General features: G+C 42.6%; 1 protein-coding gene across 2 annotated transcripts in view; it reads right to left on the reverse strand.

Annotated features, from left to right (window-relative positions):
* The window catches only part of CACNA2D3 (calcium voltage-gated channel auxiliary subunit alpha2delta 3), a 662271-nt gene that overhangs the window by 592582 nt on the left and 51048 nt on the right, over window positions 1-18641 (reverse strand). For both annotated transcript variants that reach the window (XM_075287892.1, XM_075287891.1), the window contains exon 3: window positions 4695-4706. In XM_075287892.1, the coding sequence (XP_075143993.1) occupies window positions 4695-4706 (12 nt within the window). The remainder of the gene's footprint in view (window positions 1-4694; window positions 4707-18641) is intronic.

Raw genomic sequence — 18641 nt, forward strand, 5'->3', positions numbered from 1 at the left:
CACCGAGAATAAGTGAGGCTTAATTACTGTACATGCAAAATGGGCGATTTTCGACTAAAAAGGTTCATTGCACTCTGCTGTGCAGAAAATGAATCAGAATTTTTTAGCTTTTTAATTTTTTATTTTATTTTTGCAATTTTTTGCATTTATAATGTTCATTAATACAAACATATTGTAAGATATTCAGTGGGCGATGTGATATTTTTGCAACCTGTGTATGATTATCCATACTCTTCCTCTAGGCTGGACATGTTCGGATATGTGTATCATAAGATGAACATGTTTTCCTGATATGCTACAACAAAGTGATTTGCACTCTATCCCATATTTTCTACCTATGGCCGCCCAGTGGCTGTGTTGTGTATTGCAGCATGTTGAGATAATGTGTTAAATAGTTTTTAAAAGAAATTGAAATCCTACCCAGATTAGAGCATAAGCAAAGGGGTGTTGTCCACCTACTTCCTGTTCTCTCATGTTCGCCACTAGTGACCTGAAGTTATGGGTGATGGCTTTACTATAGGCTACAGATCCTAATATAACACAGGAGAGAGGAGTAAGAGTGATCCAGGGGTCGGGTGCTGGTTCTGATCCTGTGAACCTGGGTTTGAATCAGGACAGAGTCCTTACAGACAGCATTTATAATGCCCTGAAGGAAGGAAGACTAAAAAGATTCCCTAGAGAATTACTAGTTTACTAATACTTTAACCATCTACATTACTAAAGGGGTTTTCTACTAGTTAAATATTGATAACCTATCCTTAGGATAGGTCATAAATATCTGATGGGTGGGGGTCCAACACTCAGGACCCACATAAATGAATTGCATGAAGCAGCAGCAGTACTTGGGTGTTGACAGGTGAATTGTATTATAATTGTATTTTTTTATGGTTATGTATATAATTTAGTAAAATACTAGAGATGAGCGAACAGTGTTCTATCGAACACATGTTCGATCGGATATCAGGGTGTTCGCAATGTTCGAATCGAATCGAACACCACGTGGTAAAGTGCGCCAAAATTCGATTCCCCTCCCACCTTCCCTGGCGCCTTTTTTGCACCAATAACAGCGCAGGGGAGGTGGGACAGGAACTACGACACTGGGGGCATTGAAAAAAATTGGAAAAAGTCATTGGCTGCCGAAATCAGGTGACCTCCATTTTAGACGAATAGTGGATTTCAAATCCGGGTCATATGAGAATGTGAACTTTGTGACTATGAGACAGGGATAGCTGTACAGGCAGGGATAGCTAGGGATAACCTTTATTTAGGGGGGAATGTTATTAAAAATAACTTTTTGGGGCTCTATCGGGTGTGTAATTGTGATTTTTGTGAGATAAACTTTTTCCCATAGGGATGCATTGGCCAGCGCTGATTGGCCGAATTCCGTACTCTGGCCAATCAGTGCTGGCCAATGCATTCTATTAGCTTGATGAAGCAGAGTGTGCACAAGGGTTCAAGCGCACCCTCGGCTCTGATGTAGCAGAGCCGAGGCTGCACAAGGGTTCAAGCGCACCCTCGGCTCTGATGTAGGAGAGCCGAGGGTGCACTTGAACCCTTGTGCACCCTCAGCTCTGCTACATCAGAGCCGAGGGTGCGCTTGAACCCTTGTGCACACTCTGCTTCATCAAGCTAATAGAATGCATTGGCCAGCGCTGATTGGCCAATGTATTCTATTAGCCTGATGAAGTAGAGCTGAATGTGTGTGCTAAGCACACACATTCAGCTCTACTTCATCGGGCTAATAGAATGCATTGGCCAGCGCTGATTGGCCAGAGTACGGAACTCGACCAATCAGCGCTGGCTCTGCTGGAGGAGGCGGAGTCTAAGATCGCTCCACACCAGTCTCCATTCAGGTCCGACCTTAGACTCCGCCTCCTCCGGCAGAGCCAGCGCTGATTGGCCGAAGGCTGGCCAATGCATTCCTATGCGAATGCAGAGACTTAGCAGTGCTGAGTCAGTTTTGCTCAACTACACATCTGATGCACACTCGGCACTGCTACATCAGATGTAGCAATCTGATGTAGCAGAGCCGAGGGTGCACTAGAACCCCTGTGCAAACTCAGTTCACGCTAATAGAATGCATTGGCCAGCGCTGATTGGCCAATGCATTCTATTAGCCCGATGAAGTAGAGCTGAATGTGTGTGCTAAGCACACACATTCAGCACTGCTTCATCAAGCCAATACAATGCATTAGCCAGTGCTGATTGGCCAGAGTACGGAATTCGGCCAATCAGCGCTGGCTCTGCTGGAGGAGGCGGAGTCTAAGGTCGGACCTGAATGGAGACTGGTGTGGAGCGATCTTAGACTCCGCCTCCTCCAGCAGAGCCAGCGCTGATTGGTCGAGTTCCGTACTCTGGCCAATCAGCGCTGGCCAATGCATTCTATTAGCCCGATGAAGTAGAGCTGAATGTGTGTGCTTAGCACACACATTCAGCTCTACTTCATCAGGCTAATAGAATACATTGGCCAATCAACGCTGGCCAATGCATTCTATTAGCTTGATGAAGCAGAGTGTGCACAAGGGTTCAAGCGCACCCTCGGCTCTGATGTAGCAGAGCCGAGGCTGCACAAGGGTTCAAGTGCACCCTCGGCTCTCCTACATCAGAGCCGAGGGTGCGCTTGAACCCTTGTGCAGCCTCGGCTCTGCTACATCAGAGCCGAGGGTGCGCTTGAACCCTTGTGCACACTCTGCTTCATCAAGCTAATAGAATGCATTGGCCAGCACTGATTGGCCAGAGTACGGAATTCGGCCAATCAGCGCTGGCCAATGCATTCTATTAGCCCGATGAAGTAGAGCTGAATGTGTGTGCTAAGCACACACATTCAGCACTGCTTCATCACGCCAATACAATGCATTAGCCAGTGCTGATTGGCCAGAGTACGGAATTCGGCCAATCAGCGCTGGCTCTGCTGGAGGAGGCGGAGTCTAAGATCGCTCCACACCAGTCTCCATTCAGGTCCGACCTTAGACTCCGCCTCCTCCAGCAGAGCCAGCGCTGATTGGCCGAATTCCGTACTCTGGCCAATCAGCACTGGCTAATGCATTGTATTGGCTTGATGAAGCAGTGCTGAATGTGTGTGCTTAGCACACACATTCAGCTCTACTTCATCGGGCTAATAGAATGCATTGGCCAATCAGCGCTGGCCAATGCATTCTATTAGCGTGAACTGAGTTTGCACAGGGGTTCTAGTGCACCCTCGGCTCTGCTACATCAGATTGCTACATCTGATGTAGCAGTGCCGAGTGTGCATCAGATGTGTAGTTGAGCAAAACTGACTCAGCACTGCTAAGTCTGCATTCGCATAGGAATGCATTGGCCAGCCTTCGGCCAATCAGCGCTGGCTCTGCCGGAGGAGGCGGAGTCTAAGGTCGGACCTGAATGGAGACTGGTGTGGAGCGACCTTAGACTCCGCCTCCTCCAGCAGAGCCAGCGCTGATTGGCCGAATTCCGTACTCTGGCCAATCAGCACTGGCTAATGCATTGTATTGGCTTGATGAAGCAGTGCTGAATGTGTGTGCTTAGCACACACATTCAGCTCTACTTCATCGGGCTAATAGAATGCATTGGCCAATCAGCACTGGCCAATGCATTTCTATGGGGAAAAGTTAGCTTGCGAAAATCGCAAACTGACAGGGATTTCCATGAAATAAAGTGACTTTTATGCCCCCAGACATGCTTCCCCTGCTGTCCCAGTGTCATTCCAGGGTGTTGGTATCATTTCCTGGGGTGTCATAGTGGACTTGGTGACCCTCCAGACACGAATTTGGGTTTCCCCCTTAACGAGTTTATGTTCCCCATAGACTATAATGGGGTTCGAAACCCATTCGAACACTCGAACAGTGAGCGGCTGTTCGAATCGAATTTCGAACCTCGAACATTTTAGTGTTCGCTCATCTCTATAAAATACGTATTTCTTTTTTACTTTGACCCTTTTCATGTATCAATTTTTATTCTTTTTTTGGTACCCGGGTATATGATCATTATAGATGAGTCTTCCAGTTATGGCCTTACTCTATTAGACAGAGCCCATGCAAAAACAAAAAACAAAAAAAAACTCTAGTGGATTACCTGTGGTTTTCTACATGTAACTCATTGACTCTTTGCAGTAACAGTGGCATATACTGTAAGAACTGTCACAATATCACCGAAAGTCACACTCAACTATACAGTGGTCCTGTATTGGACGCCAAGAATGGGATCAGATCCTACCATGACAATGTAACTACTATATATACAAGAAGTTTGATACTAAGAGGTGGTTCTATACTTGTCAATCTACACGTACATGATAGAATAAGAGCTCTGAGCTAGGCAAGGTTCCTTCTAGACTAGATACAATGACAGTAGAAATATGGCTTATAAATCCAATCACATATTCTGGATTCTACCACAATACAATAACTACTGAGTTGTTTCAGAGGTCAGACATACTGTATTACTGAACCCCACGGCTGACATTACTGCCACTATGTAAGTCTCTACAGTATATCTATCATCGGAAAGTATTGTGGTTCTATGACCTGTTCTTCAGGGATTATCATACAAAAACATAGAAAGACAACAAGATTGACAACAGAAAAGACCTCATAGTCTATCTAGCCTGCCCTATAAGTGCTGTCAGAGCAGCCATCATACATAGAGGAAGACACAAGTATAGCATATACAGTACAGATAATAATCGTGTCACTTACCGTGAAGATGCTCTGCAGCAGGAGGGAAAAAAGATGACACGTTAATAGTCTGCGGCCATAAAGAAACAAGTGCAAATTATTGTATCACAGCTAGTATTGGTTATACTGTAATTTCTATCACATTGTATATTTATTGTATACAGTATATACAAATGCAGAAATCTCAGAACGATGCAAAAATCTTAATTCCTATCAATGGAGAGTTATCATCAATTCTGTAAGATAAAGACAATTGCACAGTCCGTGTGTTACAGTTAATGCTATGCACATAGGATATAGGTAATCCAATATATAATGATTATTCATGCTGCTAATAATATATTTTACTAAACAATCAGAGCAAAGAAATCAATCAGGAAAGAAATGGGCAATGCAGGAAAATGTTTGATTTATTGACCTATGGTATAGACTATAGTTCTATTATGATACATAGCGGCGGCTTTGTGTATGTGCTTAGTTCATTACAAAGAGCTGTTTCATGTATTATATTGTTTAACCATTCAGACAAGGTGGAGACTAGTGGTAGGGTACAGAGAAGGGGAGCAATGTAAAGGGGTTGTACAAACTATTGAAGTTATCCCCATCGGTAGGATAGGAAAAAACTTTACGATTGATTGGGATCCAATCCAACCACTAGGATCCCCATAGATCCAAAGAATTGCCATCCGGTTCTCTAGACCTAACAAGCTGTGCATGTTCGCTGCTGCAGGAGTGATTCCTTTTCAGACAGACAGAGATAGCCAAGTATAGCCCTGTCTGTAGACAGGACCCCATAGAATATGAAGTGATTGAGTGAAAATTGCATCTTCTCCCACAAAAAAAGAACCCCTACGCTGTTCCCCATATGGAAATTGGAATATGGAAATTGCAACTTTTTAAAACCTGCACTGCCTTCTCCCCTTTCCCAATAAGGGGATGTCACAAAAGTGGCCAGGGAGCAATAAGGCACGCCAAATTTATCATAATCTACGAAAAAAATCTGGCATAAATGAACGGGGAAATGTATGCCAGCTACGAGCTGACATTTCCTCTGAGGTACACATTCTGGTGGAAGGTATGTCTTATTCTTGAAGAAGGATGTGCCAGTCTTCATCAGTCTGCCCCACTGTGTGTCAGACCTCTATCAATGTGATACTAATGATCTATATAATATAGTTCGTTAATATTTTTGCCCCAGAAAAAACATTTAAGTTGTTAATGTGTACGGCAACCTAAAGGCCCATGGCAATCTGTTAATACCGTTTCCTGAGATGTAAATCCTGCACTATTGTAATATCTCTGCCTGTTCGGGCCTCTGCGCCACCCTCTGCTCGCATGCTGCGGCGCAGGAGGCGGGTGCAGTTTGATAATCTGCTTAAAGTTTTTAGTCGCACTGTGTGAACTCAGCTCTAGTTCTGTGATTGCATTTGAACCACACCCGTCTTCTGCCTATGTTGCCTCTGTCCATTAAGTGGTTAATCTGGCCTTGCCCTGTGATTGACAGCTGCTTTTCTGTGAACTCCATGGGCGGGTTCTTCCTCCCTATTTATCCTTGGTTTCTATTCACACCAGTGCTTGTTATTGCCGTGCGCATACCTGCTCTTACTGTCCCTGTTTGCTTATACTATTATACTTGACCTTTGGCTCTTCTCATTGACTATTCTCTTGACTCCGTTTTGGCACTGCATCGCTCTCCTGTTACCGAACCCTGGCTAGCTAACCTCCCTTTGTTGTTGTTCGTCTTGTCTGCATTTTGTGTTTCACATATTCAGGGAGGGATTGTCCTCGTGGTTGTCGCCTATTACCTAGGATAGGGCCTGGCAATAGGAAGGGAAAGCGGGGGGCTTCAGCTTAGGGCTCACTGTGTCTTGTGCCCCTCCCAGGGTTTAACAGTTCTGGGAATTGCTGTCTTAGCAATTCCCTTACAACTATCCTTTGCTGCAACAGGGGCAATTAAATGAAAGATTGTCCATATGACAATGCGCCATGTACACTGGGGAACCTGGGCTAGAAAATTTGGTCTGTACACAGGGCAGATTTTCCGGCCTGAACCCACTCAAGAGCTGGAACTCCTTGTATTATAGTGACCGATGAAGCTCAGACTTTCACCCTGCCTGCGGCTTCACCGGGGTTGTAACTTTGGGGGGGGGGGGTACAGAGGGTGCAGTTGCACTGGGGCCCAGGAGGCTTATGGGGCCATAAGCACTGGCATCAGTATTGATCTTAGTTTCCATCTGGCCCATAAGCCAAGGAGACCCACAGCTCACCCTAACCACGCTAAGGTTGCCTAAAATCCTTAGCCCCCTGTAACCATCACTATCAAGAATATGATGTAGGCGGCCCTGGACAAAAGATTGCACCAGGGCGAACAAGACTAATTATGCCACTGGGTTTCACTCTCCCGTAATGTATATTGTACACATAGCAGAGCTGCAGGATCATAGATTAGTATGATACAAGGTGTCCTGGTCTCCTGATGTATGGACCAGATTTGCAAGTCTGGATTCTCCTGTGTGCAGGGGGCTAACATTCAGTGACCTAAGGGGAGAGGGTAAGTCTAAAAGGTTCAAGTAGTACTCCTCCAACCCCAGCATTATGGCAAAGCACTTACACATTTGTACCTACCATGATCACTGGAGGGTGAAACCTACTTATTGTGTTAAAATGAAATCCAATATTACAACTTCTACAAAGAATTTATATTATTATAGATTAGTAAATGTATTATATGTATTCACAGAGCCCCAGAAGCGGCGACACAGCACTGAGAGCTTATGTAAACAGGCTCCAGACATAATCCTTATTTTGGTCATTGGACAATGCATCATTTCACCTACAAGGAAATTCACCAGGAGCGCTATAAAAATATCAATTATTACAAAGTGTTGTCCGCGAAGTTGCTCGCCTGCGGAGTCATTTCATCAGCTTGAGCAGTGCTTGTAAAATGATATTCCTGTGCAGTGATGGTGAAATCGACAGACTAAGCCATTCCAAAGTTATACATGAAGGTCAATGTCCTGACTCATGAGCGTGGCCTATGGCTTGTAGCTGTGTACATGAGGGGGGGGCGAAAGCAGAGCAAGGTTCACAAGTCTGTACAAGGTCTGGATAAGGAAAGATGAAGGAAGGGGTTATAGGAAAGTGGAAGGCTGCTGACTCGACAGCCTGTCCTGAATTGTGTACACATAGAAGGTGAGAGGGACGCATGCATTATTTAGCAGGTTTATATAATGCAGACGTTCCTCATTCATGACATTCTGAGGTCACAGCCGGTGACTTGGCAAAATGATGCCAAGAAATATTTGACCACAGATAGAAAATAAAATGCTTTAAAATAAGAGTAGAATTTAAGGGGTTGTTCACTTTATCTCTCAAAGGTCCAGATTTACTAACAGACAGGGCAGACTTAGATAGGCAGTCCAAAAATTCACCAGATTTATCACAGTGACTGATGTTGGATGATAAATATGTCTTATTTTCAGACAGTCTGGGCGGCATTTATACCACCCTTAAGTTGGCTTCCATTGTGGCAGAATTGTTTGACACTATTTGGAGCATTTCTGTTCCCTTTTTCTGATAATCCACACCCACATGTCTAGCATGTCAAAAAATTGTGGCCCAAATTAGATGCCCCCCATGTGCCAAAGACGTGCTATGTTTACACCAGTGATTAATGAATAGTAAAAAAAAAAAACGACTGTCACATCACAGCATTAGAGGGCCTTTACATCCCCTGGCATTGGCGGTTTTATATAGTGCTGGAAAGCTGAAAGTGCACTGAATTCAGGATATTATCATCTTTGACGGTACGCACCCAGGCGCCAGAGATATTGGTTCTGTTAATTTCGGCACCAATATCATTTCAGCATAAGACTGGTAGACCTTAATGCTCAACGTCATCTCTGTGCGGTAAGGAGCACCACATGTCAGTACAAGGCTATGGACTAACATTTGAGTATGAACAGATTCGCCCATCTCTAAACAGGACAATGCACATTTCTATATAGAGAATATCACGAGGCATGCAAGTAGTTACATGTACCAGGAGGGCCAACTTTTCGGGGTACAGTTCCCCTTTAAGCTGATCTGTTCGATAACAAATAGAGAACTGAACTTGCCCGGAGTGTTCCTTCTATTAAGTTGCGATAACTACAGCTGGCTAATTGTTTCGGAATAAAACAGAGCCTGTTTGGTGCTCAATAAAGCAACTAATTCTCATTATATTCCGCAAAATTGCCATTATTTTTATTGTCTGCAGTTGTGAATGTATATGATTATTACCCCGCGCCGATGTCAGAAATAAATGCCAATTACATTTTGACATTTCAAACTTCACCCGAAAATCTGTTCATTATTGTATCTACATTGAGATATTTGTCATTGAGTGTCAGCGGCGTATAAACAGCTGTATAACACTCACTTTCCCCGGTGCGATCGTGTGCTAACAACATGTTGCTTTTCACCGTTGATTCCTAATACAATTAATAACAGAGCTCGGCAATAAATAAAAAAAAATCTTTCTTTTGTAACGTGACAAGAATTGGGATTTGTTTAAGGGAATCTGTTAGTATAGATATGCAAAAGCGAAATTATAGATCAGATAACAAATGTGTTCATGAAACACAAAAGTATAAATCAGAAATACTACAAAGCGACGCTCCGGCTCCTGAATGCGGAGAATTATACGAGAAATGTTGGGTGCATTGAATTGAAACAATTAGGATTTTTTTTTAGAAACTGTTTGGAAATTCAGGTTTCTATTGAGATAATAGAATAAAAAGGCAAAAATAATTTAAAAATAATAATTTCCATTTGTGGAATATTTGCGACAAAAGACACAGTGGAGGGAATTTATTAACCCGTTTATGGCTTATACTAGGTTCACACTAGCGTTGTGGTCGCTGGAGAACCCAAACAACAGAGGGATGGACTGTATAACGCTAGGTTCACATCTGTGTTGGAGTCTCCGTAGGACAGGGATAGGGAACGTACGGCTCGCCAGCTGCTGTGAAACTACAACTCCCATCATGCTTCATTCACTTCCATAGGAGTTGCAAGGACAGCAGAACAAGTATGCATGCTGGGAGTTGTAGTTTTGCAGCAGCTGGAGAGCCGTATGTTCCCTATCCCTGCTGTAGGAGATTCTGCCGCATATTCCATCTAATATCAGCAAAGAGAAAAGTTCTGCCAATTTCAGTCTAAGGTGGACCCCATATTAATCTGAGGGGTCTGTAGATGTATACGGGTATACTTTTTAAGCAGACAAGTTCTCTGCTGGGTCCCCATGTGGACCCGAATGATGGGCAGATCTCATTGACTATAATGGGTTCCATTGGGTGTCCAGCATTTTCATACTGAAAACAGCGGAGAGAACATCCTCCATGCAGGCCTTCTCTTTCCCCCAATGTTCGACGGTGCTTGTGACAGTCACCAACAGAAACTCCAGTGTAGATGTGAACCCAGCCTTAGACTTAGGCCCCAGGTTGTGGAAAAGCTGCTGTTCTGATGAAGATTATGCTATGGTTTTTCATCTTATGTTATAGGGGTTCTCTTGGGCCCCATGAGGCTCCAGGGTCCAATAATATTTGCTACCTTTATCCCCTTTATAGCTACACTCCTTATATAATGGTTCATATAGCTCGATAGTAATGAATCATTTATTCCCAAAATTATAAAATGTGAAGTTATTCCTTTATTTCAAGTTACTGTACTTATGTTATTATTCCATAATTCTGCGCACATTTTGCATTCATTCTGTTCTCACTGAAACCTCATACGCTTGGTTGGATTACTGGTACATGTTGTATCTATCAGTAATGGTTCCCATAGTCTGCTGTATGTCCAGATAGTATTTGCGGGTCTTCCTATGGTCTTATATACATTTTTTCATGCTTATTATATTTTGTAGCTATTCTTCCTCAGGATCAAATTGAACATAGTTGAACAGGTGAATGCCTGGTGGGTCCCTAAACCAGGTGGTTCCCCAGCTCACCCTAGCTTGGCACAGTACACTCATTTGTACTTCATACAGATATTCACCGTATAGTAATGGCTGAGTAAAAGGCCATAAGGTGGAAGCTAGTATGACTGGTGTTTGTAGACAGTGTAGTGTTAGAAAAGATACGGGGTACTGCACTGGGCCGGAAGAGATGATAGGCGCCAAAGAGTCCAGCTCCACCCTCCCTCCCTTAATGTTAGTCTCTTGGCAGATTTTAAGGTCATACTTGGAGTCACGGTGATTGGGGTCCCTGGAGTTGGTTCAAGATGATGGAGGCAAAAAATCATCATGGAGATCTTCTCCCTCCTTTAGCGTGGACTGAGCATGGGTTTGGGTGGTCTGGCACATAGTGGACCTCTCACATGTTGGAGACCCAAGCTATAGTTAGCCAGTTGTGGTGCCAACGAGCTGGAGGTTACTGCTGGTGGTAAAGATTATTTAACTTGGCTATATGTATATAATACTGTGGGTGGTATTAATATGTGTTAATAAAATGGCTGTTGCGGCCAGATGTATCCAATGAGAAATGGTTGGGGTCATTTAATAATTTAAGTTTGGCCCTTGGAGACATTGGAAAGTTGAGGGCATGGATGTGGCCATAGCATTGAGAGTTCTAGTTTTTCGGAGCACTACACTCTACAATACTCTACAATACTCTACAATACTCAGGCGAGCATCTTATCAAGGCAATGTGTCTATATAATATACTGGGTTGATGATTTAAGAAACTACACTGGGCGACTGACATGACATCTAGGTGCAGAGTCAGGCCAAGAAGTACTATAGTCATCTATAGTGCTGTACTGTGAGAGGGGTTGTTCTTACCACCTAGTGATGATGCTGAGCGGTGAGGAACACCCCCCTAGTACTCGTCTATGGACAAGTACTATCAGGAAGGGAGGGAGGAGTTCCTCACCACTCTCATAGTACAGAGCAACAGACGCTGCTGTGAGGAAGGGTGTTCCTGACTGACTGTCAGAAAAACCCTTCTGACAGTGAAGAGCTACCATCACCGATAGCTCTTCTCCAGGGGCACAGAATGGGAAAGCCGATAGTGTGCTGAATTCAGCGGACTGTCGGCTTTCTAGCGGTGTATTAAACCGCATGTGCCCCAGGAGATGAAAGGTCCTCTTTAATATATTATTTATTTATTTATTCATTCATTCATTCATATACCGGTATATCTTTTGTGGGGAAGGTAGCTCGGTAGAAGCAGTGGTGTGGACAGGGACACAAATCTTGCAGCAAAAAAACTGTTTATTTAAGAAAAAAACAGCAAAATAAATAAACCTTTATGTCAGGCACAAAATAATGAGCAAAATAAAATACAGCCTTAACTTCAGGAAAAATAACGTCAAACCAAAATCCTGCTCATCTGAGCGCTAACTAAACAGAAAAATAATAACTGTACATGTGGCTTACTATCAGCCACAAAAATCAACAAAAAAACCCACTTTACTGTACGCAAGGTTCTCAGTGTCAAAACAGACCCAGCCACTTTCTCTTCTCACAGGATCTGCCCTGAAGTGCAGGCTCTGTAACCTTTTATGGGCCAGTAATGAGCCTATGACCCACACCAGGGGCTGAAACCTATTCCAGACCTGCACTGGATCACACATAAATCAGGAATCTGGAGCTGATACAGTGGGACTCCATCACTTTACCTGTCACCTTCTCACACTTTACTTTTCCTATACTTAGACGCAGTCATATAGTCAGGGAGGCAGTGGTCCTATCATTTTTCCATGTATGAAAGCGGCCAGTCACTGATAAAACCATCCCCTTTGACTACATGACTGCTTCTGAACATAGGGAGAGGAAAGTGATACACAATTACTGATGGGAACTTCAGCTCTTTTCAGTGGGCTCGATCAGTTTGATCCGTTCACTAAAAAAAAGCCAGCTCTATTGGATCCCAAACGGCTCCTTATAAAGTATTACTGTCTACCATAAATAGACATTCAGAAACCTCCATCCATGCCTCCTTTTATCCTTATCGTATGACCTACTGACTTTCTTGTAGGGGGTTAATCCGAGACAGGACGAGGATGTGTGAACTCTTGGCTCCCAGTCCAAAACCTCCTGACAATGAGTCGACATGTTTGTAAACGACACATCACTACTCACAATGCTATACATTAATCTTCTAAGATCCTCCAGCTCTGTAACATACTACCTGCAGATCAGACACCATGTTCAGTGTGATAGGATACCTTTCATATACTTGTTTATTGTTCAATGAAGTCAGATAGGTAAACCTCTCATCCATATTGATCCCTTTTGATCTTTGATCACTTGTCCTGCCCTGATGACATCACTTAAATCCTCGTGACCATTACAGCCAATTAGTGATTGGTTTTTAGAAAACTCCTGTCATCTATGTGGCTGTCAGGTAAAGGACTCTGCTGGTTAGAGGCTGAATCCATAATGATTTCCCCAAACTGCTGGTTAGAGGCTCAACTCACTCCAAGGGCCAAAAACACTGCTGGTGCAAGGCTCAACTAAGTTAAAGGGCCTAAAACTCTGCTGGTAAAAGGCTGAAGTCACCTGAAGGGCCTCAATCTCTGCTGGTAGTTCAGCTTAAGGGCCTCTAACCTAATTTGGAAGGGCTCACGTTAAGGGCCAGGAAAGTGAATTTTGGAAGGTCTTACCACATCACACACACACACACACACACACACACACATACACAATGACAGTTCAGGGTGGGTACTGTTGGATTTCCCATTGCCTATTCCATCTGTGGTTGTCATGGGCAACATGATTTAAAGGGGTGCTTGTTAAGGTTTCATTAGAGTAAAATTTGGGTTTCTGTCCATTCAATTGGGAAGGAAAAAAGGTTTCCAGGTATTTTTCCACTTTCATAGTTGAGTGTGGAAAGTGTGTAGTTGATAGGCTGTGATGTTGGGGTAAGACTTGGTCTTGTTAGATGCCCCCAGACATGCTTCCCCTGCTGTCCCAGTTGTATTCCAGAGGTGTTGGCATCATTTGCTGAGATGTCACAGTGGACTTGGTGACCCTCCTGAGTTGAACATTGGTTTCCCCCTAAACGAGTATTTTTCCCCATAGACTATAATGGGGTTCAATGTTCGATGGAACAGTCGAGTATTGAGCAGCTACTCGAATCGAACTTCGAACATTTCACTGTTCGCTCATCTCTAATCATTACCAAGATTAGTAAAAAAGCATGAAGTATTAAACAAGCATGTAAAACATAAATGTGACATAAAGTATATGAAAGCAGCCAAGTCGTTCTCCAAATGTCTCCACTCCAGGTAATCCGCCCTAATCGCTTTATAGTATATATTGTACCTTTAGTGCTATTAATATGTTTGCCCTTCATGCAGAATTCATTTATTATACCGTAGCCGCAGGGTTTATTGTGGCAACATTCTGCGGGATAATCTCCTCTCACTTATAAAATCTGTTGCTATTTTTGGTGGTGCGTACTTTACAAATGTGGGTAAGATGCTGAGAATTTTACCCTACGCCGTGACCCGTAACTACTGTTAGATAAGCTGGTTTTAAGCCAGTAAAGATTCGGCTTTTCTGTACAGGTCACATATATACTGTGTTTTGCTGATGTTTCCACTGTGCTGCCACCGTGTGATGTAAAAGGGAACAAAACAAGTAATAACTAAGGTTAGGATTATTGAAAAGCAATATAAATAGATATGAGCGGGACTTAGAAGGATGCTCCGTCCACATCTGTGCTGTATTTGTAACAGAAACACACACACAGGGTACACTCACAAGTAGGAATTTGCCATGGATTTGGGGAATTTCTCTACATTTCCCTCTGTGTGAACATCGTCTAATTCCTCAAGGTAGGGGCAATATTATAGGAAGCCATTTATCCTACCATTATGTTTTTGGAGTCTTGGAGGAAGACAACGTTGAGTACCCGAAATGATACTCATTAGCATGCAAAATCTATGTAAAATCGGATTCAAACTCAGGACCCCAGAGCTGTAGGATAATGTTGAGCGAACCCATTGAATTTTGGTTTTGACAAGTTCGGCTGAACTTCGCCCAAAAGTTCAGTTCGGGTACCCGAACTTGACCTGAACCCGAACCCCATTGAAATGAATGGGGGCACAAACTTGGTGACCCAAAAAGGGCTGTAAATTGGCATTAGTAAGGGGTACAGAGATGAAAAATGGGGGAATAACAGGGCAAGTACTTAAAATAATAACTAAAATAAAAAATAAAAAAAAGAAAGAAATTAAAAAAAAAAATTAAAAACAAATAAAAAAAATAATTTTGAAACAGAGGGGTATTGCAGAGGGTGCAGAGGATGGTGGTGGATGTAAGTGGAAAAGGAGACAGTGTGGTTACACACACAGTTGCTGTGCTAGGAGACGGTATAGGAAGGTATACACACACACAGTTTACTGTAACTGCCCTGAAAAGAACAATTCTTATATCTAGGTAATTGCCCCCTCACAGTATCCGGCTCCTCTCCCTACCTCGCTGCAATGCCTGGGAACAATTATGGAGGGTTCACACCTGCGTCCCGGTCAAGCAGCTTGGATTGTGTCCATAACTTTTGGATGATATTTTAATTTATTGAGATGCACTAGTATATTACCAAAGCCTCTGTCTCCTGTCATTCATCTGCTTCCATGCTCTTCCTCCCATTGCTAAATTCACTTTCACTGTGAAAACCCCGGATCTATACATCTCAAGTTGGACTGTAGGTCACATGACTCAGATCACTCGTCTCTATAGAAGTCTATGGAGAGGGGACAGGCAAAAATAACAGGAGAAAAAAGGAGAAAGACGCCAAATAAAAGCATTTTATAACACCCAAAGTACTTCACTTACAGTCGTACAGGTCAGTACTTCTCTGCATGTGTCCTACATAGTTCTGTGTGTGTTTTTGAGTGAGATTAACTCAATGAATTGACAACTGGGCATTACCATATCTTATCAATAACATGTGTCCCTACACGTGTCAGAGTATGCAGAGACGATGCAAATCATTTCAATCATCAGGTCAAATCGCATTAAAAAAGGAAATAGTAGTTGTCCCTTGATTTATACATGCCCAGGAAGAGTAACAGAGGGACAGAACATGAGTGAGTTCCAAAAAAGATGCTGCAGACTTGCAAGCATTTACTAAAACAGACATGTCAGCGGAGGTGATATATATCGGGGTAGAGGAAGGGCCACTGTGCTGCCCCGCATTAAAGCAGTCTTATAGAAGGCATAATATACTTATATAAGGGGCATTGCTATTGTGCTGACTAACATAGCGAGCCGATGATAAATATGACACGAGCTCTCTTTAAAAAGAATACTAAGAATTGTGGAAATGTACATCAAAGACAGAAATGGCTCTTCTTGTTCAATTTAATTGTCTAATTTAGTACTTGGTTTATCTGTCTGCAGATTCCTGAGCCTTACAATGAATACATTACTGCGATGCCACGTAAATACGGCATTCATCAAAGTGACAAGGGAGTAATGAATATATTTTAAATACAATTAGAAAACCAGTTTATACTTTTCTTTTCCCTCCACGATGCGGCGAGCTCAGAAAAAAGCAACACTTGACATCAAATGCAGAACGACTCGGAGGGAAACATAAGATGATAACTGCGTATTTACAATCGGACAGTCCTGAACGCCGTACACTGGCACTTACTGTGTCAATACAATGAGCAGAAATGAGCTGTTTACTTCGGCTGGGTAGTGGTAGAGGATGAAAGAAATGGATATCACTGCCTTACAATCCCTCTACTTTAACACTTTACCTTTAAAGGGAGTCTATCATTGGAAAATTGTATTTTGAACTGGTGACATTGTAATGTAGGTTTTATATTCTGTGTCAGAATTCAGCTCAAAAATTGAAATTTCAATGGGACTCATTCACTTCGTTTTACTGCCAGCAGTTTTGTGCCACTCGCGGAAAAAATAAACAACCTGCCTTTTCTTGCCGCGGATAATGCGGCGGAATTGCCGAGCACTCCCTCCTGACTAGGCCCATTCACTTGGCATCCAGTCGCGGCTAGCCATTTTTTGGACTGGATTCTGAGGCAGCCTCTGCCTCAAAATGTGTCCCAAAAAATCCCATGTGAACCCAGCCAAAGGGGGTACAGAAAGCATAGGGAGCTTTAGCCTTGTTCAGGGAGCACAGCCACGTCATCATGGAATTACACCTCTTTTTCCTTCTGTCCCCTCCTCTTCTCCATAATGTGCCTTTCGCCTCTCTCCTTCCTAGCTACGTGACTCTCAGCTCTGACATCCACCATAGTCCAAATCTCGCACATGGGCAGTACGCTCCTGTAGTTCTATGCTGCTCAGAATTTCATAGAACTACAAAAGTGTACTGGGCAAACGCAATATGCTTGATCCTTGTGAAATACAAGATGGCGTACTTACTGCACATGCTCTGTATGCCTTTTTGGATTTCGGAAGGAGAGAGTATATTTTTAACTGTAGATTGTATAGTTCCTCTGTTATTACTCATTGAAATATATGAATAAATCAGTACTTAGCACTTACCATTCACCGATTCAAAAGGGCATTTACCTACACATTCATACACTATATACCATCGACAAGGAAAATGATACTGCCCAGTTGTCAATTGATTCCTATATTTCCAAGTGTATTGCATACACTCAACTTAAGTATAACTTAAGTATAAATAGTCTTGTGACATATTCTTTTTTATAGTGTACCTCCAATACTAAAACTTATGTCTCCTTCTCCAATTATCTAGAGTTACTTTATATATAGAAGTCTATCGAGAGGAGAAGGGGAGGAGCAGACTGCTGAGAAAGACACATAAATAACTGCAGCTGCTAAACTCTGCTATACACAGTCAGTGACTCTATTGACTGCTGTATCTTCAAGATAAGACTTTACCACTGCACAAAATGAAGCAATAGGTCATTTGACAGCTCCCGCCCCTTTCCATAGACTTCTGTGTGTGACATTAGTAGAAAGATTCTATGTAAATAACCAGTCTGAACCAAGATAAGACAGAGGAGAGCTGTCTAATAAGTGGAGAAGAAAACAGATTTCTTTAATAAAGATATATTATAAAGTTTCTTATATTCACCTGTAATATTCCTCTATGACAAGTTGTTTTATAATTGCACCTTAAATGTAAAAAAAAAATAGAGAGCTCTGACCTAAAGTGATGATTAATGTATGCACCAAAGTCTACATGAACTACTGTATATGGCTTAGGGCACACATCGCTCTGTAGAAAGATTACATAAAGTATATGGTCAGTAAAAATCGCCCTTTTTCAGACCGGTCAAGGTCAGTGCAGTCTCCGCAATCAGATATGGATTACTTGCGAACTGAGCAAATCTTGCAGTTTGCCTTCCATTCCGTAAAACCTTCAACGTACCAAAAATCTGAAGCAGAACAGTTAAAATTCTTGACAGGTAAATTATAAATTTCACATCGTTCTAATGTTTACCGTTTGTTTTTTGGGGATTTATCATGTTATAGGATGGAATTGACAGTATTCTACCAAGGCAGTGGTCCTAAGTCTTACTAGCACATCTCGTAGAACAACAGCCTCCCTCCTCCTCCTCCTCCTCCTTCCCATTCTCTGAGCTGGAGAGACAGCCTTCACGCTTCACTGACTAATGCTGGAGTTTTAATATCTGCCGTGAAACACTCATCTATCATCACCTGATCTATTCAGTGGCTTATACTAATAGAACGTAGATAGAAATCAGATAGCATACACTTCCACACGGGCTCAGAAATAATTTGTGTGCTCCTGCAAGCAAATAAAGCCATGCATGCAGATTAAAACCTGACTATTCTATTGAAATTAAATTGCAATGCCGCACCGCTCAGAAATAAAGAACAAAGGGTCATTTACAGATCAAAGTGTAATCTTAACAATAATAAGCTTTTTCCAGCCTCGCTATGTGGAAGAAGAGACAATTAAGAAGCACATTTATATGGCTCGGAGTCATATCGAGCAGATTTCTCTC

Source organism: Leptodactylus fuscus, chromosome 9 (assembly GCF_031893055.1).
Source record: "Leptodactylus fuscus isolate aLepFus1 chromosome 9, aLepFus1.hap2, whole genome shotgun sequence".
Classification (NCBI taxonomy): domain Eukaryota; kingdom Metazoa; phylum Chordata; class Amphibia; order Anura; family Leptodactylidae; genus Leptodactylus; species Leptodactylus fuscus.